The sequence below is a fragment of the Tupaia chinensis genome, unplaced genomic scaffold (assembly GCF_000334495.1).
Source record: "Tupaia chinensis unplaced genomic scaffold, TupChi_1.0 Scaffold141469_1, whole genome shotgun sequence".
Classification (NCBI taxonomy): Eukaryota; Metazoa; Chordata; class Mammalia; order Scandentia; family Tupaiidae; genus Tupaia; species Tupaia belangeri.
In genome coordinates, this window is record NW_006201331.1 from 242,301 (window position 1) to 258,454 (window position 16,154).

The 16,154-nt window shown below is 48.8% G+C and overlaps 1 protein-coding gene across 1 annotated transcript in view; it reads left to right on the forward strand.

Annotated features, from left to right (window-relative positions):
• ACVR1B (activin A receptor type 1B) overlaps positions 1–16,135 on the forward strand; it is a gene marked incomplete in the record, with an annotated part of 48,590 nt that extends 32,455 nt beyond the window's left edge. Inside the window, 6 exon segments of the mRNA XM_027766198.1 lie at positions 17–107; positions 3,716–3,883; positions 4,793–4,949; positions 6,152–6,276; positions 13,788–13,918; positions 14,852–16,135. Coding sequence (XP_027621999.1) covers positions 17–107; positions 3,716–3,883; positions 4,793–4,949; positions 6,152–6,276; positions 13,788–13,918; positions 14,852–14,977 — 798 coding nt within the window.
• Positions 16,136–16,154: the final 19 nt, after the last annotated feature.

Genomic DNA, 16,154 nt, shown 5'->3' on the forward strand with positions numbered 1-16,154 from the left:
TTGCTCTTCGCGTGAGGAGCGGTCCTGGTGCCGGGAAGCGGAGATATACCAGACAGTCATGCTGCGCCATGAGAACATCCTCGGGTTTATTGCTGCGGACAATAAAGGTACTGGGCTGGGTTCGGATATGGAGTGTCCCAGAGTCAGTGGCACTCTCACAGGGAGGGGGACTGGAGAAATCAAACCGTGGTCGGGCACACAGCTCTGCCAGTGGCCACAGAGAGAGAATCTTAATAAGGTCAGAGTTTTCAAAAGGTTCTTAAAATGTGGAGCCTGTTATTCCCTGGAAGGCTTCTATAGAAACCCAGGTTGTTAAGCAAATGAACAAGCAGTCGAGCAGACGGACGTGTTATACCCCCAGATCATTGCAGCCTATCTGCCCAGTTTCCCTTTTTTGGAAATCACTGGAATTAGGACTGGTGGCCTCGTCCTAGCCAGGCTGGGCTAACTGCAGAAAGCCCCTAGTCCACTTCCACAGTATAACAAGACCAAGAGCCCCTTCTATGGTGGAGCAGCCACAGCGGAGCAAAGACCTGCCTCCCTCCCTAACGTGCCGCCTGGTGGCCCTCAGACTCAGCTCGTGCCCCGGCCTGCATCTGAGATCCCTCGCTTCTCCTTCCTCGCCCTTCCTTTGTGCTTTAGTTTCTGAGTGCCGTGTGCCCAGGCACGTCCCTGTTCTTGAGGACCTCACTGCCTGGTACAGACAGCAAACTAGGGAGTGCCGATGGGCAGTAAGCACAGCCGTGGCAGTGAGCACCAGCTGGGGGAGAGGCAGACCTGAACCTGACCACGGCAGAGGTGATAGGAGCTGGTCAGGAAGGAAACCAGGGGGCAGGCATTGAGGTGCACAGAGGTAAGGTGTGCCTGGGACCCTGCAAGTACCTTGGGTAGGCTGTGTCACAGCAGCAGGGAGATGGAGCGGCAGGCAGGGGCCAGATTAAGAGGGCTTTTTTTTGAGAGATGCTATAGAGCATGTGTACTCAGAGACAAAGCGAGAAATCATCCCCCAGAAGGGGTGGCCACACCACAGTCCCTTTCTCCATTATCCTCTGGGATTTTGAGCATGCGTACACATGCACCCGGCTTGAGTTTTAAGCCACCAGGTCCAGGACTCGAACCATGGTGGACTACGTGGGAGACCAGTGATATAACCATTATGTCATCTGCTGGTCCCAGATTACAAGGGCCTCTTTAAGAGGATGGTATTTTATTCTGAAGATGGTTTGTGAATCAATGCGTGACTAACTCATTAAATGACACTCATTAATTCACCAGCAGTTGGTGACTGCCGTGGGCCAGCAACTCCGCCTGCCGCTCAGATTGTCACATGTAAGAGCAGATGCGATCCCTGCTCACAGAGCTCCCAGGACACGGGCAGGCTGTGCACCTGCAGTGTGGAGAGGACCTCCAGGTGCCTGGGCTCACCTTTTAGAAGACTCCAGCGGTTGTGACTCAATTTGTTCTATGGCACAGCAGGTGTTAGGTGGCGGCGGCTGTGACGCCTTCAGAAGACGCTTGGGCGTAGTTCTGCATCCCTAACACCACCGCAGGCCGCTCGCTCCTCTCATTGCTGAGGCCTTTGTCGTGGCCTCAGCTGCCCTCACGCTGAGTCTTGGACTTGTATACAGGGAAGTGGGGAGAAAGAATGTTTACTTCCTCTGAGTAAACTGTTTCCTTCTGTTTATTTAAAATTTTTTTATTTAAACTTTATTTATTTTTAGTATTATTATTATTATTTGATTTGACCAGAGAGAGACAGTGAGAAAGAGGGGGAAAGTGAGAAAGCAGGACACCAGATTCGGGACTCAAACAGCAGTTGGCCATGTGGGAGTCCAGACCCTTCACCACCGTGCCACCTGCCGACCCCTATTTTAATCTTTTTATTGCCAGAGTGTGCATGTGCTCACCAGAGAGAAAGAGAAAGCACCCCTCAAGAGTGGTGTGGTCACACACAAGTCCTTTTTCTTCCATTTCTCCATCCCGTCAGTCCCTGCCGGGACTGAGAAGCGAACTGTGTGGGATCTGGCTCCCTGCACACAGGCCCAACCACTGTGCTGTGGGGCCAGCCCTGAACTGCTCCTTTTGGAAACATCACTTTTGAGGAAATGCAAATCTCATGTGTGTTTGAAAGGATCACTTGTCTTCCCTTTTAATGTGGCAGTAGGGTTCTCCAGGCTGGAGGGCTGGCTAGAGAAGCAGCAGTGTGCTGTGCTGGGTGGACCCTTGGCTGGGGACTAGAGCCACTCCCTTCATGGATCTGGCGGTCAGAAGCCACATTAGGGTCTGCAGGTGGGAAGCGCAGGCTCTTTGGTTCTTGCCCTTGAGCATGATCTGTAGAGCGTGGCATCCTAGAACTAGCATAGCCCAGATCAGGACAATCTCCATTTGGTGTCCAGTCTTCCTGTTGTCAGCAGCATAGCTTAATTAGATTCCCAGCTTTTATTGTTGTTTGTGACCTCCCTCTCTGCCCTCCTCCTCCTCACTGCCTCCTGTGTGAAAGAGGAAAATAAAGTATGTGCTTTCTACCTCATACTGCTCTTCTGGAAGATAAGGTGGCCTCTCTGGGAATACTTGGGAGCAGGCTATTCATGGATTGGAAAGCAGTTTTTGGCCTAGAATGCGATGATGTGCGGAGGAGATCTTGCAGTCACAGAGAGCGCGTAGCCTGGTTAGATCAGTGGACTGAAAAGAAACATTACAAGAGAGCAGGGCCGTGGGCGGTTTGTGTCCCAGGGTCACTGGAGCACAGAGGAGGGCCTTCAGGGCTGTCCCCTTGGCTGTGGTGGATGTAGCTGGTGGTGGTTCTGACCTGTAGGTGAGTGAGGCTTATCAGGATCAAAAACAGTTACATAAAAACTAATGATGCCGGGACCAGCGGTCGGTGTAATGGCTATGTCGCCGGACTCCCATGTGGCCAAGGTTCAATTCCTGGACCTGGTGGCTTAAACTCACGCCAGGCACATGTCCATGTGTGCCCAAGATCTCGAGAGGAGAATGGAGAAGGGGTTGCGGCATGGCCATCCCTCCTAGGAGGTGATTTCTCGCTTTCTGTCTGTCTCTGTCTTTCTGGCGAGCGTACGTGCCCTATAGCAAAAACTTTTTCAAAATATTAATAATTAATTTAAAAAGTAATGATGCCCATTTTTTCCCAAAGCATAGGCTTTCTCCTTCCTGAATTCCTCATATTTCAAATTTGACTTATAAAAAGAATGCTGGAGCCAGCAGATGGCGTAGTGGTTACATCACTGGACCCCTGCATGACTGACTGCAGTTCAAGTCCCGGGCCTGGTGACTTAAAAATCAAGCTAGGCACGTTGTCCGAGGTCCCAGGAGGAGAGTGGAGGAGAAGGGATTGCACCGTGGCCATCCCCCTGGGGGTAGGGGGAAGTTTCTCACTTTCTCTCTCACTGTCTCTGTCTCTCTTTCTCTCTGGTGAGTACATGCACCTTAAAGCAAAAAAAAAAAAGGAATGTTATTCAGTACACTGCAACCTGCCTAAAATAAAGAAGTGAGGGAGCAGGCCTGACGCTGCTGTCTGTCCCTACTGGAGCTTCCAGCTGGTCGACCATAGCGTACAGGCGTCATTAGGATGTGTGGCAGTGTGAGACGTAAATTCAGGAGTGTTCTTTGGTGTTGTACACATTCTTCTTGTCCTGTCTCAACCTTTTTGCTGACAGTTACGCCTTTTCCGGAACTCACTTGTGGCTCTCTGCAGATAATGGCACCTGGACACAGCTGTGGCTTGTCTCCGACTACCATGAGCATGGCTCCCTGTTTGATTACCTGAACCGATACACAGTGACGATTGAGGGGATGATTAAGCTGGCCCTTTCTGCTGCTAGCGGGTTGGCACACCTGCACATGGAGATCGTGGGTACCCAAGGTGAGGGGTCGGTCACACAGTGGGGAGGCTGGGCGGACTTGCCAAGCTGGCATATTCTGCTTTAGTTCCTAGAACTGCTTTTTCCTGAGAAAGTTGGGGTTGCCCCTCAGGAACTGCAGTTTAATCACAAGGGCAGGTTTGAGCTTTGTTTAAGTGAGACCAAGAGGTGTTCACAAGGCAGGGGTCTCTGAAACCCTCAGAGAACTCGGCAGCACCTGCGGCGTTCAGCCGTCTGTCGGTCAGCAGCTGATGTGGCTGTTTGTTACCAAGGAGTGGTCATCTCTGAAGCCCACAGGATGCGTGCCAAAGAATGGAACCCCTGTAACAGGAGCGTCCGTTAGTCGGTCACAGTCCTGATGGGGACAGCTGGCTGAAAGCCTGCACTCAGCCAGGATCACTTTCCTGGAGGCAGAAGGCCCAGAGCTTTGCTGCTGGTAGCGGTGACCCCGGGAAAGCCTGCGCTTTGTCACGGAGGCAGGTGTGATCCCCGATGCCTGTGGACCAGGACAGGAGCCCCTGCTGGCCACGATCGAGAGCCAGCCGTGAGAGTCGGCTCCTGCTCCTAGCCTCCGTGGTCTCCGAGGTGCTCAGCAGTCCTGTACCTGAGTGTACTGGTTGAGGTCGGTGAGCGACGGGGGCGTGCATCACAGCCTCAGCCAGTACACGCGTCCGCCCAAGCTCCCTGCTGCCTTAGTGCACTCAGTCCGCACAGCATCCCCGTGAACCTCCGTCCTGATTTCACGCACGAAAAGGCCAAGTAGAAACGGGTTTATGCCACTTCTCAGGAGCACGTGGTGAGCGGGAGGCCCAGCTAGGACTTGAAACACAGTCAGGCTGCACCTCTACACCTTTAACATTTACACCACCTTTATTTAACAATGCCGCTTTGTTTGTTTGTTTCCCTGCCAGGGAAGCCTGGAATTGCTCATCGAGACTTAAAGTCGAAGAATATCCTGGTGAAGAAGAACGGCATGTGCGCCATCGCAGACCTGGGCCTGGCTGTGCGCCACGACGCCGTCACTGACACCATCGACATTGCCCCAAATCAGAGGGTGGGAACCAAACGGTAGGTGGGAGGGCCTGGGCTTATGCCCTGACGCCCAGCTTGCACCAAGGACCGCGGGTGTGCCCCCTCCCATATGCATAGGAGGACCTGGGCTTCTGCCCTGACGCCCAGCTTGCACCGAGGACCGCGGGTGTGCCCCCTCCCATATGCATAGGATGCGGGGGAACTGGAGGAGGGCAGCGGTCCTTCTCTTAGACAGCGGCAAGTTGAAGTGCACCTACTGCTGACACTGGAAAGCTACACGGTTGTAGCTGACAGAGACAAGTACCACAGGCAGGGTGCCCTCCATAGAGCTGTGTGCCACGGGAGCTGGGGAGAGTGGGAGCAGAGGCGACTCTGGAGAAGATTTGGCAGCGGGAAGAGGGAAGGTATTGCAGGCCCAAGGGGTGGCTTGTGCAGAGAGCCCTGAGGAGGCAGGGAGTGTGTTCTACTTGGGGTTTGGGGAGCAGGTTTGCCCAGCTAGACTGGATGCAATCTCGGGTGGGGACTGTGGACACCCTTAAGAAGTATGGGCCCACTCCCACTTCAGACAGAGACGAAGTAAGAAATGACGGTTCAGACTGACTTCTGAGTTGGAAATGGAATTGTCTCTTAGAGGATGGGAGAGGGGGCTCTGGGCTGAATCAACATGAATCGGGTTGCGCTGCTGTGTTTGTCGTTCTTTTTGGACAAATGATTGCAGCTACCCAGGCCCTAAGTGTGGGCCCAACATGATTCCTTTGACTGGGGTGGGGGTAGTGGCTTGAGTATTAGTAATTAGCCAAGGGTGGCCGTGGCCACCTCTAGGATTAGTGGTCATATATCTGCAATAGGATAGGATAACAGAAGCAGCTCAGGGTGAAATGTAAGCTCAGCCGTTACTGTGGCTGCACCCGCTACAGTGAAAGCCTCAGGGAGCAGCCAGCTCCCGTGCACTGTGCTCTGTGCACCTGTGATCCTCTGCGGAGGCTCTGCCGAGAGACCCAGACATGCTGCAGAGCAGGTCTCAGAGACACGGGAGAGTAGACTGGTCACCACATCCACGCCCAAGTGTTCAGAGCTGAATCCAAACACGGTGCAATGAAGAGACCGCCCGCTGCCCCCTCCCTGAGGGACTGTGTTGGGGCGATGCTCCCCCACACTCAGGCCCGTGGATGGGTGCTTTGGCGCAGGGGGGCAGTCATCATTGTCTCTGTGTGACCATGTCTCTTTTGCTGTTGCAGATACATGGCCCCTGAAGTACTTGATGAAACCATTAACATGAAACACTTTGACTCCTTTAAATGTGCTGATATCTATGCCCTCGGGCTTGTGTACTGGGAGATTGCACGAAGATGCAATTCTGGAGGTACCGATCTTTTTTTGCCTTCTCTTGTTCCTTCCTCTGAGTTCCAGAATGCTGGGCCACCCGAGGGTGCCAGAGTTTTATTGCCCCCCTTTCCTTTTTATGACCTGTTGGACACCTGAGGCTGTCGCCCGAATCAGAGACTTACAGTTCTCGTTGAAGGTGTGGAATCTTAGAGGCAGCTGCACTAAAGGTGTTTTTTTTCCAGACAACTGTTGATTGGTGTTTTCCTCGTGGTAAACCATTCTGGAGGCTTGTTTGGATTTTTTTTTTTCCAACATTGTTTTTATTAGACTGTGGAGTTGGGGAATGACCTGGATGTGAATAGCACAGGATCATTGCAGGGGTCTCCTTAATGTCGGATGCGGCATAGTCTAACACACCGGCTCTCAGGCCACATTGCTGGAAACCCTGGCGTTTCATTGCCAAAGTAATAGTGGTAATTTAGAAATCTGCAGGAGTGCACAGAATTGTCTCAAAACAAATTTTCCTCCCATAATTAAAAAAAAAAACTTTGGCATTTGCAACTGCTTATTCATGTCAGAATCCAGTAAAAGATAGCATCAGGTTAAGCAAAAAACAGTTAGCTTAATGTATCAGTATTTCACACTGACCTTCAAGTAGTCTGCCATGTGACCAAGTTCAAGACCCTCTAGCGCCCTCAACCATTTATCTGTTCCATCAGAGATGGGGAAGTGGTTGAATTAAAAGGAACGGGACTATTTTTGAAAAGAGAGATTAGAAGAAGAAACCGGAGCTCAGCTGTGGTAGCACACAGCACCACCGTTCGGGAGGCTGGGAGCCACGTGGGAGGCCTAGGTTCCATTTCTGAGCCGACCTGAACACGCAGCGCACAGTTTGCATTCCTGTTCTCCTGGCTAGTTGGGAGACGAGGGTGGGATGATCCTGACATGGCAAGACTCTGTCAGAAATATCTGTCTCTCCCTCTTTCTTTCTCTCTCATGAAAGGTGTGTGTGTTGGGCTGGCTGGTTAGTCTTCAGCAGAACGCTTTGTGTTTATTACCCATTTCCATCTGTGATAGGTTTGGTAAGACCCAAACTGTGGAAGGGAGGTGTCCAGCCATTATTTGTGGAATTGTAGCGCTTCAGTTTTGATCAGTAAACACTGCTCAGATAAGACGGATTAAGAAAAATCTGGTCACACACCTTAAATCGTGAATCAGTCCATGTCTTCTTTCCTAGGACGTCTTATACTAGCTGTAGTACTAACATTTATTCACACCTGGCATGTGTAAATTTACGTAATCTTTACAAACTTAGGAAGTAGACAGTATTGTCACTATTTTACAGATAGTGAAGATGGGTGGCTGAGAGGCTAGGTAATTTGTCTGTGGTCACACAGCTAGTAAACTGCGATTTAAACTTTGGTAGTGAGGTTAAGGCTTAAACTTTACACTACCCCTTCAATAATTACCAAGTCAAAAACTCTAAAAATCTGGGACCAGCAGTTGGCGTAATGGCTGTGTTGCTGGACTCCCATGTAGTTGACTGCAGTTCGAGTCCTGAACCCAGTGGCTTAAACTCACGCTGGGTGTGTGTGCGTGCGTGCCCAAGATCCCGAGAGGAGAATGGAGGAGAAGGGATTGCGGCGTGGCCATCCCCCCTGGGGGGTGATTTTTCACTTTCTGTCTCTCTCTGTCTTTCTGGTGAGTGCACGTGCCCTATAGCAAAAAAACCTCTTAAAAAAAACTCTAACAAAGTCTTTCCGGGGTCAGCCCATAATGTGGTGGTTAAGGCAGCTGGTCCTATATGACTGACTATACAGATCAAGTCCTGGGCACAGCAGCCTGAGAAACACACCAGGTGTGTGTGCGTGTGTGTCCAAAAGTCCTGAAAGGAGGAAGAGATAAAGAAGAAGGAATCACTGCGTGACCATTCCCATAGATGGTGCTTTCTCACTCCGCCCCCACCCTTTTTCTCTCTGTCTCTCTGATGAGCACATGTACCCTCCAGCAAAATTTTTAAAAAGGAAAAAATATTTTCCATTAGCTCAAGACAGCAGGTTTTTTGTTTTGTTTGTTTAATTTTCTAGAAAAAGGCATGAGGGAGATATGTTGGATTTAATTTTTTGTGTGTATAAGTTTGCTATAGAATGTATGTGCTATTCAGGGAGGGAGGGAGGAAGGGAGAGAGAGGAGAGAAGGAGGGAAAATGAGAAATCACCCCCCAGGGAGATGGCCATGCTGCAGTCCCTTCCCTATTCCCCCCAGGCATGCACACACATACATCCGACATGATTTTCAAGCTGCTGGGTGCAGGATTAGAGCAAGGACTCAAACTGCATAGTCAGCCACGTGGGATCCAGCTGGCTTGGCCTCCAGGCCTCAGGATTTTTAAAATTTTTAATTTGGAAAATCTTCTAGTTTGTAGTTCTAAAAAAGATAAGGACTTTAAAGATGTGATACTATATACCACACTTTAAAAAATGAACAGCGAGGCCAGCAGGTGGCTCGGAAGTTAAAATGGCTAGATCCCACATAGTCGACTATGTGGTTAGTTCTGGACCCTGGGGGTAGGGGGTTCTTACTTTCCCTCCTCTCTCTCTCTCTCCCTCCCTCTCTCCCTCCCTCCCTCCCTCTCCCTGGAGGCTTTGTGCATCCTGTAGCAAAACTGGTTGGGGGTGGGGGGAGGGACAGTAATTTTTTTAATTGCCAGATTGCTCTTATGCTTGCCAAAGAGAGACAGAGGGAGAGGGAGAGAGCAGCCCCCCAGCAGAGCATGGTCACACTGCAGTCTCTCCTTCCATCTCTCCATCTTTTTGGGGTTTGGGGCATGTTTTTGAGCCACCAGGGTCAGACCTCAAACTGTCCAGCTCCCTTAACCACTAGGCTACAGGGCCAGCTCAAACTTTAATTCTTAATTTCATTTAACATCTAGTGTTGAGATTTCCCTAGTTGTCTCCTAATTTTTAAAAAGTTTATTTGAATCAGGATCCAGATAGTTTATCCATCACTCTTGATTGACACACCGTAACCTCTTCTCATCTACAGGTTCACTCTCCATTTTATTTTTCCCCCAATTCTTCACCTTATTTTTTTTTGGAGAGTTCGGGTCTTTTGTCCTAGTTTCCCAGACTAGATTTCACTGACTGCATCCCATGGACTCCACTCACTCTCCTGTTTTTGATATTTCCTATGAATTTGTAGGTAGATGTGGGGACTAGAATCATATTTGAGGTTTTGGGAGCAAAAACTCCCTGTGTTGCTGTGTCTGTTCAACAAGGCTCATAGGGTCTACTGTCTCTTTTTTGTGATGTTAGCAGCCCACAGAGGCCGTTGCCCCAGTCCAGATCCAAATCCCGCAGAGGTTGGACAGTGTGGTATTCTGAGTCCATCTATCTCCCACGTATTAGTTAGATATTTTTCCTTTAAAGTGAAACTTAACCTAATTATTTTTAATATAGTTTTTAATTTCAAGAAAAGCAGTTTTAGCTTTAATAAATCAAATAAATGCTAAGGAACTTTGCTTAAAACTTAAAGCCAGGAAACAGGTTGGGATTCTGTTCAAATATTAGGTACATGAACCTATCGTTCGCTCAAGATGGGACAAAAGTCCTTAAAACCGGAAAACAAAGCCTAGAAGAAAATCAGCAATGTTTTCGTCAAAAGTCATAAAGTAGTACTTTACCAGTTCAGTCTCATGTACTTTTTTTTTTGAAAGTGAGAAATCACCCCCCGGGGAGGATGGCCACACTGCAGTCCCTTCTCCTTCATTCTCCTCTCGGGATCTTGGGCACGCACATACATGCGTCCAGCGTGAGTTTAAGCCACCGGGTCCAGGACTCAAACCACAGTTGACTACATGGGAGTTCAGCGATATAGCCATTATACTATCTGCTGGTCCCTTTCAGTCTCATGTACTTAATCTATCATCTATTGTGGTTCAGCCCTCCCGATTAAATTCTGGGCTACAATATTCAACTCCAGACTTGTCCCTACAATTAAGTTGGCCATTTTCTTAATTTTTGAATTATTACTGTGTGTCTGTATTTAATTTTCCTGGTACAGCACTCCCTTGAGAACTTCTTGGAGATCTGGTCTGGTGTTGATAAATTCTTTCAGGTTTTGTTTAATCTGAGAATGTTCTTGTCTTTTTTTCCCACATGAAGGACAATCTTGCTGGATACAGTATTCTTGGTTGAACTTGCTTTTCTCTTAACACTTTGGATATATTTTCCCATTCTTTCCTCACTCGCATAGTTTCAGATGAGAGGTCTGCCGTTAGTCTGATGGGATATCCTTTGTAGGTAATTTGCTGTTTCTCTCTTGCCAATCTAAGTATCTTGTCTTTGTCTATGGTTTTGGTCAGTCTGGCTATAATGTGTCTTGGGGAAGATCTTCTTGGGTTGATTCTATCTGGGGTCCTTTGTATTTCTTGGGACTGGATTTTTGAGTGCCTCTCTAGGTTTGGACAGTTTTCTTGCAGGATTTCATGGAATAGATTATCGATGCCCTTATGAGTCTCTTCGCCTTCTGAGATACCAGTTATATGGATGTTTGGACGTTTGATGGGATCTAGTATTTCTAGTATATTATTCTCATTTTTTTTTCCTTGGGCAATTTTCTCAGTCTTCGTGGTAAATTCTTCTAGGCCAGCGATTCTATCTTCTACATCTGAGATTCGATTTTTTGTATGACCTAGTCTGCTTTTAATACTTTAAGGGGAGATTTTGACTTCCTGTATTATAGCCTTCATCTCTTACAGGTCCAAAATTAGAGTGTGTATTTCCTCTTCTAGATCTTGCAAGAATTTCCTCACCTCCTGGAACTCGTCAGCTCCTTTCTCCTGCCTCTTCTGCAGTTCATTGTCTCTCTCCTCTTCCATCTCTGTTAGCTTCGTCATCATGAATATTCTAAATTCTTTATCAGACATTTCCATGATTTCCATTGAACTGTCTGTGGATGAAGAGGAGTTATTCTTTTCCCTTGGAGGAGAGGTATTTTCTTGCTTTCCCATGTTTCTTGTGGCCCTGTGGTGATTTCTAGTCATCTGATGGATGGTGCGTTTCTTTCTAATTCTTGAAGTTAATCTAAGCATTCAGGAGCGTGCAGAAGGAGGTGATCTAGAATCTCTTTGCCGCTCCTTTTTTATCCGTTTGTGCAGCAGATTCAATGGGTATTGAGGAATACGTTAACCCTAATAGTATTTGGATATTTGGCTATGGTTCCCTTAGATCCATGTAGAAACACAGTGAATGGAGATTGAGGAGCAGAGTGATGAGACAAAAGAAAGAGAATAAGAAAACAGAGAGAGAAAAAGAAGGAAAAACAAGAAAAAAGAACCAAAATAACCCTCTTTTTTTTTTAAAAAAAAAAAGGCAAAAAATGAAAAACCACACACATTGTGCAAAATGGCTAGTTCTCTGTAATAGAGGAGTCTTCTTCTGAAGGCCTGCTCCTTGCCTCTCCTAGAGGGGAGAGGGAGATGGGATTATTAATAAGGAGGATCTGAAAGCCAAGAGAATACTTTACCTTAAAAAAAAAGTTTTTATTTAATTCCATTTGTTACTGTTATTTTTTAATTTTATCAGAGAGAGAGAAAGGGAAAATGAGAAAGCAAGCCTCCAGGTCCAGGACTCAAACCATGGTTGGCCATGTGGGAATCCAGTGCCCCTATCCACCACACCACCTGCCGTCCCCACCTTAAAAAAAATTTTTAAAGGAAAAATTACCAAAAGAAAATGAGAAGACAGAGAGAGGCAGAGAGAGACAGACAGAGATAGAGAGAAGGTTAGAGGGGCTCCCTACCACTCGAGTTTGGGGGCTGGAATCTGAATTATCAGTAGAAAATCTTCATTTCTCTTTTTTCCCTGAAACAGACAGAAAGAGACAGAGAGAAGGTTAGAGGGGCTCCCTACCACTCGAGTTTGGGGGCTGGAATCTGAATTATCAGTAGAAAATCTTCATTTCTCTTTTTTCCCTGAAACAACTAGTTCTCAGTGGTAATGGAGGAGTCTTCTTGAAACTTAACCTAATTATTAAATAGCTATTTAGGGGGCTGGCAGGTGGCATGGTGGTTAAGGCATCGGACTCCCACATGGCCAACTGAGGTTCAAGTTCTGGACCTTGTGCCTTACTTTCTCACTTTCCTCTCGCTCACTCTCTCTCTCTCTCAGCAAATTGCAAATAATAATAATAATAATAATGAAAATAAAGAAAATAATTCTTTAAAAAAATATAGCTACTTGGTTACCAAGATATCTAGTTTGAATAGGAAAGGCAGGAGAGATACTTGATATTTTTTCCATTTATTTTTTATTTTTCAAAATAGTGAGCTTGGGGCCAGTGGATGGCATGGAGGTTAGGGTGGCTGGATCCCACATGACTGACTGCATGGTTCGAGTCCCATATCTGGTGGGTTGAAAAACATGTCAGGTGTGTGTGCATGTGTGTCCAAAATCCCAAGAGAAGAATGTAAGAGAAGGAATTGCAGCATGGCTATCCCCCCGGGGTGATTTCTCATTCTTTCTCTCTCTAGCTCACTCTCTCTCTTTCTCTTTCTCCATTGAGCTCATGTGCCCTATAGCAAACTAAAGAAAAAAAATTTTTTAATTGGGGGACTGGACAGTGGCACAGTGGTAAAATGCAGTGCTCTGAGAGGCTATCCCACGTGGGAAGGTTCCTGGTTCAAGTCAGGAGACCTCCCTGAGTATGCTCGGCTCACATGCGTCTGTGGTCTAGGGTCACCTAGAGCTCAGGGTGATTGTGGTCAAACGGCCCTGTCAAGGGCTCTCTCTCTCTGACTATCTGTTTCTCTCTCTCTTGCTCATGGAGAAATAAGCTTAAAGAAAATAATGGTGATTTAGTTTCCGAACATTTTGCAAAGGTAACTGACGTTTCTTTTTTATGGGTTAGTATGAACTGTTTGATTTTAAAATATTTGTTTCCATTGAAATTTCTAGTCTCGTTACTTAAATGCTCACATCTCTGGCCGTTTGGGAGCTTTTCATGCTGGTACCACTTGACATGACCTCTGAATAGACTTTGATAGTTCTCTTGCTTTTTCGGTGTGAAAAGATGTTCCTGGTTACCCTTGTGTATTTCTTACCCCATACTCAGAGCCAGCCAGCTTCTACAACGAGCCCCAGTTGGTCTTAGTAGGAATTGGTATTTATAAATCACAATGTGGGAGGGCCAGAGGTGGCATAGTGGTTAAGGAGCTAGACTTTGCACTGAAAGACTGCAGTTTGAGTCTTGGACCTGGTGGCTTGAAAATCACGCCGGATGTGTGTACTCGCGTGCCCAACATCCAGAGAGGAGAATGGAGGAGAAGGGATTGCAGCATGGCCATCCCCCGGGTGATGATTTCTCACTTTCTCTCTCACTGCTTCTTTGTCTCTCTATTTGGCAAGTACACACATGCACCCTGTGGCAAAAACCTTAAACATAAACAAACAAACAAAAACCACAATGTGGGTGTGGGTGTGGGTGTTGGTGTTTGAGTTTTCTCTCCCTTTTCTTGATAACTCAGGTAGGTATTTTCTTTTCTCCCAGGAGTCCACGAAGAATATCAGCTGCCGTATTATGACTTAGTGCCCTCTGACCCTTCCATTGAGGAAATGCGAAAGGTCGTATGTGACCAAAAGCTACGTCCCAATATCCCTAACTGGTGGCAGAGTTATGAGGTAGGTCCTGTGGCCTTTCCATCTGCTGACTTCTCTACCGTAGAAAAGGCTTTCCTGGTGGTAGGGCTGACTTCCGGGGTAGCCCTGGCGTGTCAGCACTGTGTGCGCATGTGCTGTTCCCTACCGAGCCGTGGGCTAGCGCCCTGCCCATGTACCTCGTTCCTACCTCAGAAAGAGGAATAACTGGCAGACAGTTCTCATTAAGGTGTGCAAACTACTGATTCAATAGATACTGGCTCTTCCAAAAGTTCATGGAAAATGCAGATTATGACAAAACGTGGAGCTTACAATTTTGCACCAAAATAAACGTTTTAAATTCCATTTTCCCATGAGTTGTTAGTCCCCTGGTCCATGTAGTGAAATGATGATTATGATCACACAACTCTCACCTTACCTCGTTACCTTTGTGTGTATGGGGGGGTTGGTGCGACCGTTTCAGATCTGTGCCCTCAGCACGCTCCAGGTATGTCATTTCTCACTGTCACTCAGGTCACCATTCTGGCCAATTAGGGAGAGGTTGGCTCTGCTTTAACAGAGTGTAACCACGAGGGGGCGCCTCTGCATTAACAAAGTACCTGAGGTCTGAGGTCGCAATTTAACGATGCCTTCTCATCGCATAGCAGACCAGCATTTCTCAGCATTCTTAGAACCCTCGGGTTTGGGTTTGCCTCAGAGGATGAGGGGCGAGGCTGAAAGAGCTGGTCTTTAGCTGCTGCGCTCTCCTTTATCAATACCTGCACAGCCTGACCCGTGGGAGGGAAGAGCCGGGGGAGGGGAGCGCTGGCAGGGCATTTCCCTAGGGTCTGGGTGAAGAGGCCGGAGACTGTGAAGGACTCCGCACTGAGGGGAGGCAGGAGGGACGTGAGCAGCCTTGGGACCCAAGGGCTCCTCCACGCACCGTGAGGGTGACGGCCTCTGGGTCTCTCCATGCAGGCGTTACGGGTGATGGGGAAGATGATGCGAGAGTGTTGGTACGCCAACGGCGCAGCCCGCCTGACTGCTCTGCGCATCAAGAAGACCCTGTCCCAGCTCAGCGTGCAGGAGGATGTGAAGATCTAACCTGCGCCCGCTCCCCGACATGCAGCCACGGCAGCGAGGACTACACAGCACTGCCGCCTTGAGCGTACGATGGAGGCCTACCTCTCGTTTCTGCCCAGCCCTCTGTGGCCAGGAGCCCTGGCCTGCGTGAGGGACAGAGCCCGGGAGACTCGCTCACTCCTACGTTGGGTTTGAGACACAGAAACTTTTTATATTTACCTCCTAATGGCATGGAGACTCTGAGAGCGAATCGTGTGGAGAACTCGATGCCACAGCGTGAACTGGTTGTAGTGGGAAGTCCTGCAAGACCCGGTGCATCTGGCGTGTACGGCCAGGAGTGCTGACAGGGGTGGCCTGGGAGGGGCCAGGAGGAGCCAAGTTGTTGCCAGTGCTAAGCAGCACTGAGGGTTTTCCTCCAGGGACCAACCCACAAAACATCAAAGTGGCCAGAGGACCCAGAAGGACAGCCCCTCCACGGGCAGCCCTGAGCCACACGCTGCCCTCCTCCCTCGCACGGACAGCTGCAGGGACTGCCAGTGGAGACGGAGTCTGCCGCCTGTCTGTCCAGCTGTGTGTGCATGTGCCGAGGTGCGTCCCCTGTTGTGCCTGGTCTGTGCCATGCCCTTACACGTGTGTGTGTACGTGTGTGTCTGTAGGTGCGCACTTACCTGCTTGAGCTTTCTGTGCATGTGCAGGTCGGGGTGTGCTTGTCGTGCGTCTCTGCGTGCTGGTGCCTCTGTTCAGTAGTGAGCAGCATCTAGTAGCCCTGGTGCCCCGCCCCCCCCGCCCCACAGAGCCCCCATGCCACGGTGGTCTTGTCCCCCCTTATTCAGGCTGCTCTCTCCGCCCTGTGTCAGCCCAGCTCTCCTCCATTTCAGACTGTGGAACCAAAGCTGGCCCAGTTGTCCATGGCTGGAGAGGCTTTTGGGTCAGAATGTGAGGGAGGGGCGGGAGGGGCAGGGAAGGAATCTTGGCGGAAGTCTTGGGTCTCGTGGTCAGCATCCACCTGGGAAATGAGCCAGCCCCAGGCGTCATCCTCAGCAACACCAAGGAAGGGCCAAGGAATTTGAAGCCAGATCTTGGGACTCAGATTGGAATGTCACATCTGTCTTTCACATCCCAGATTCTGGAAGCAGCAGTGTATATTTTTGGTGGTGGTGGGTTTGGGGTGGGGATGGGGTGGGAAGGGGGGCCAAGG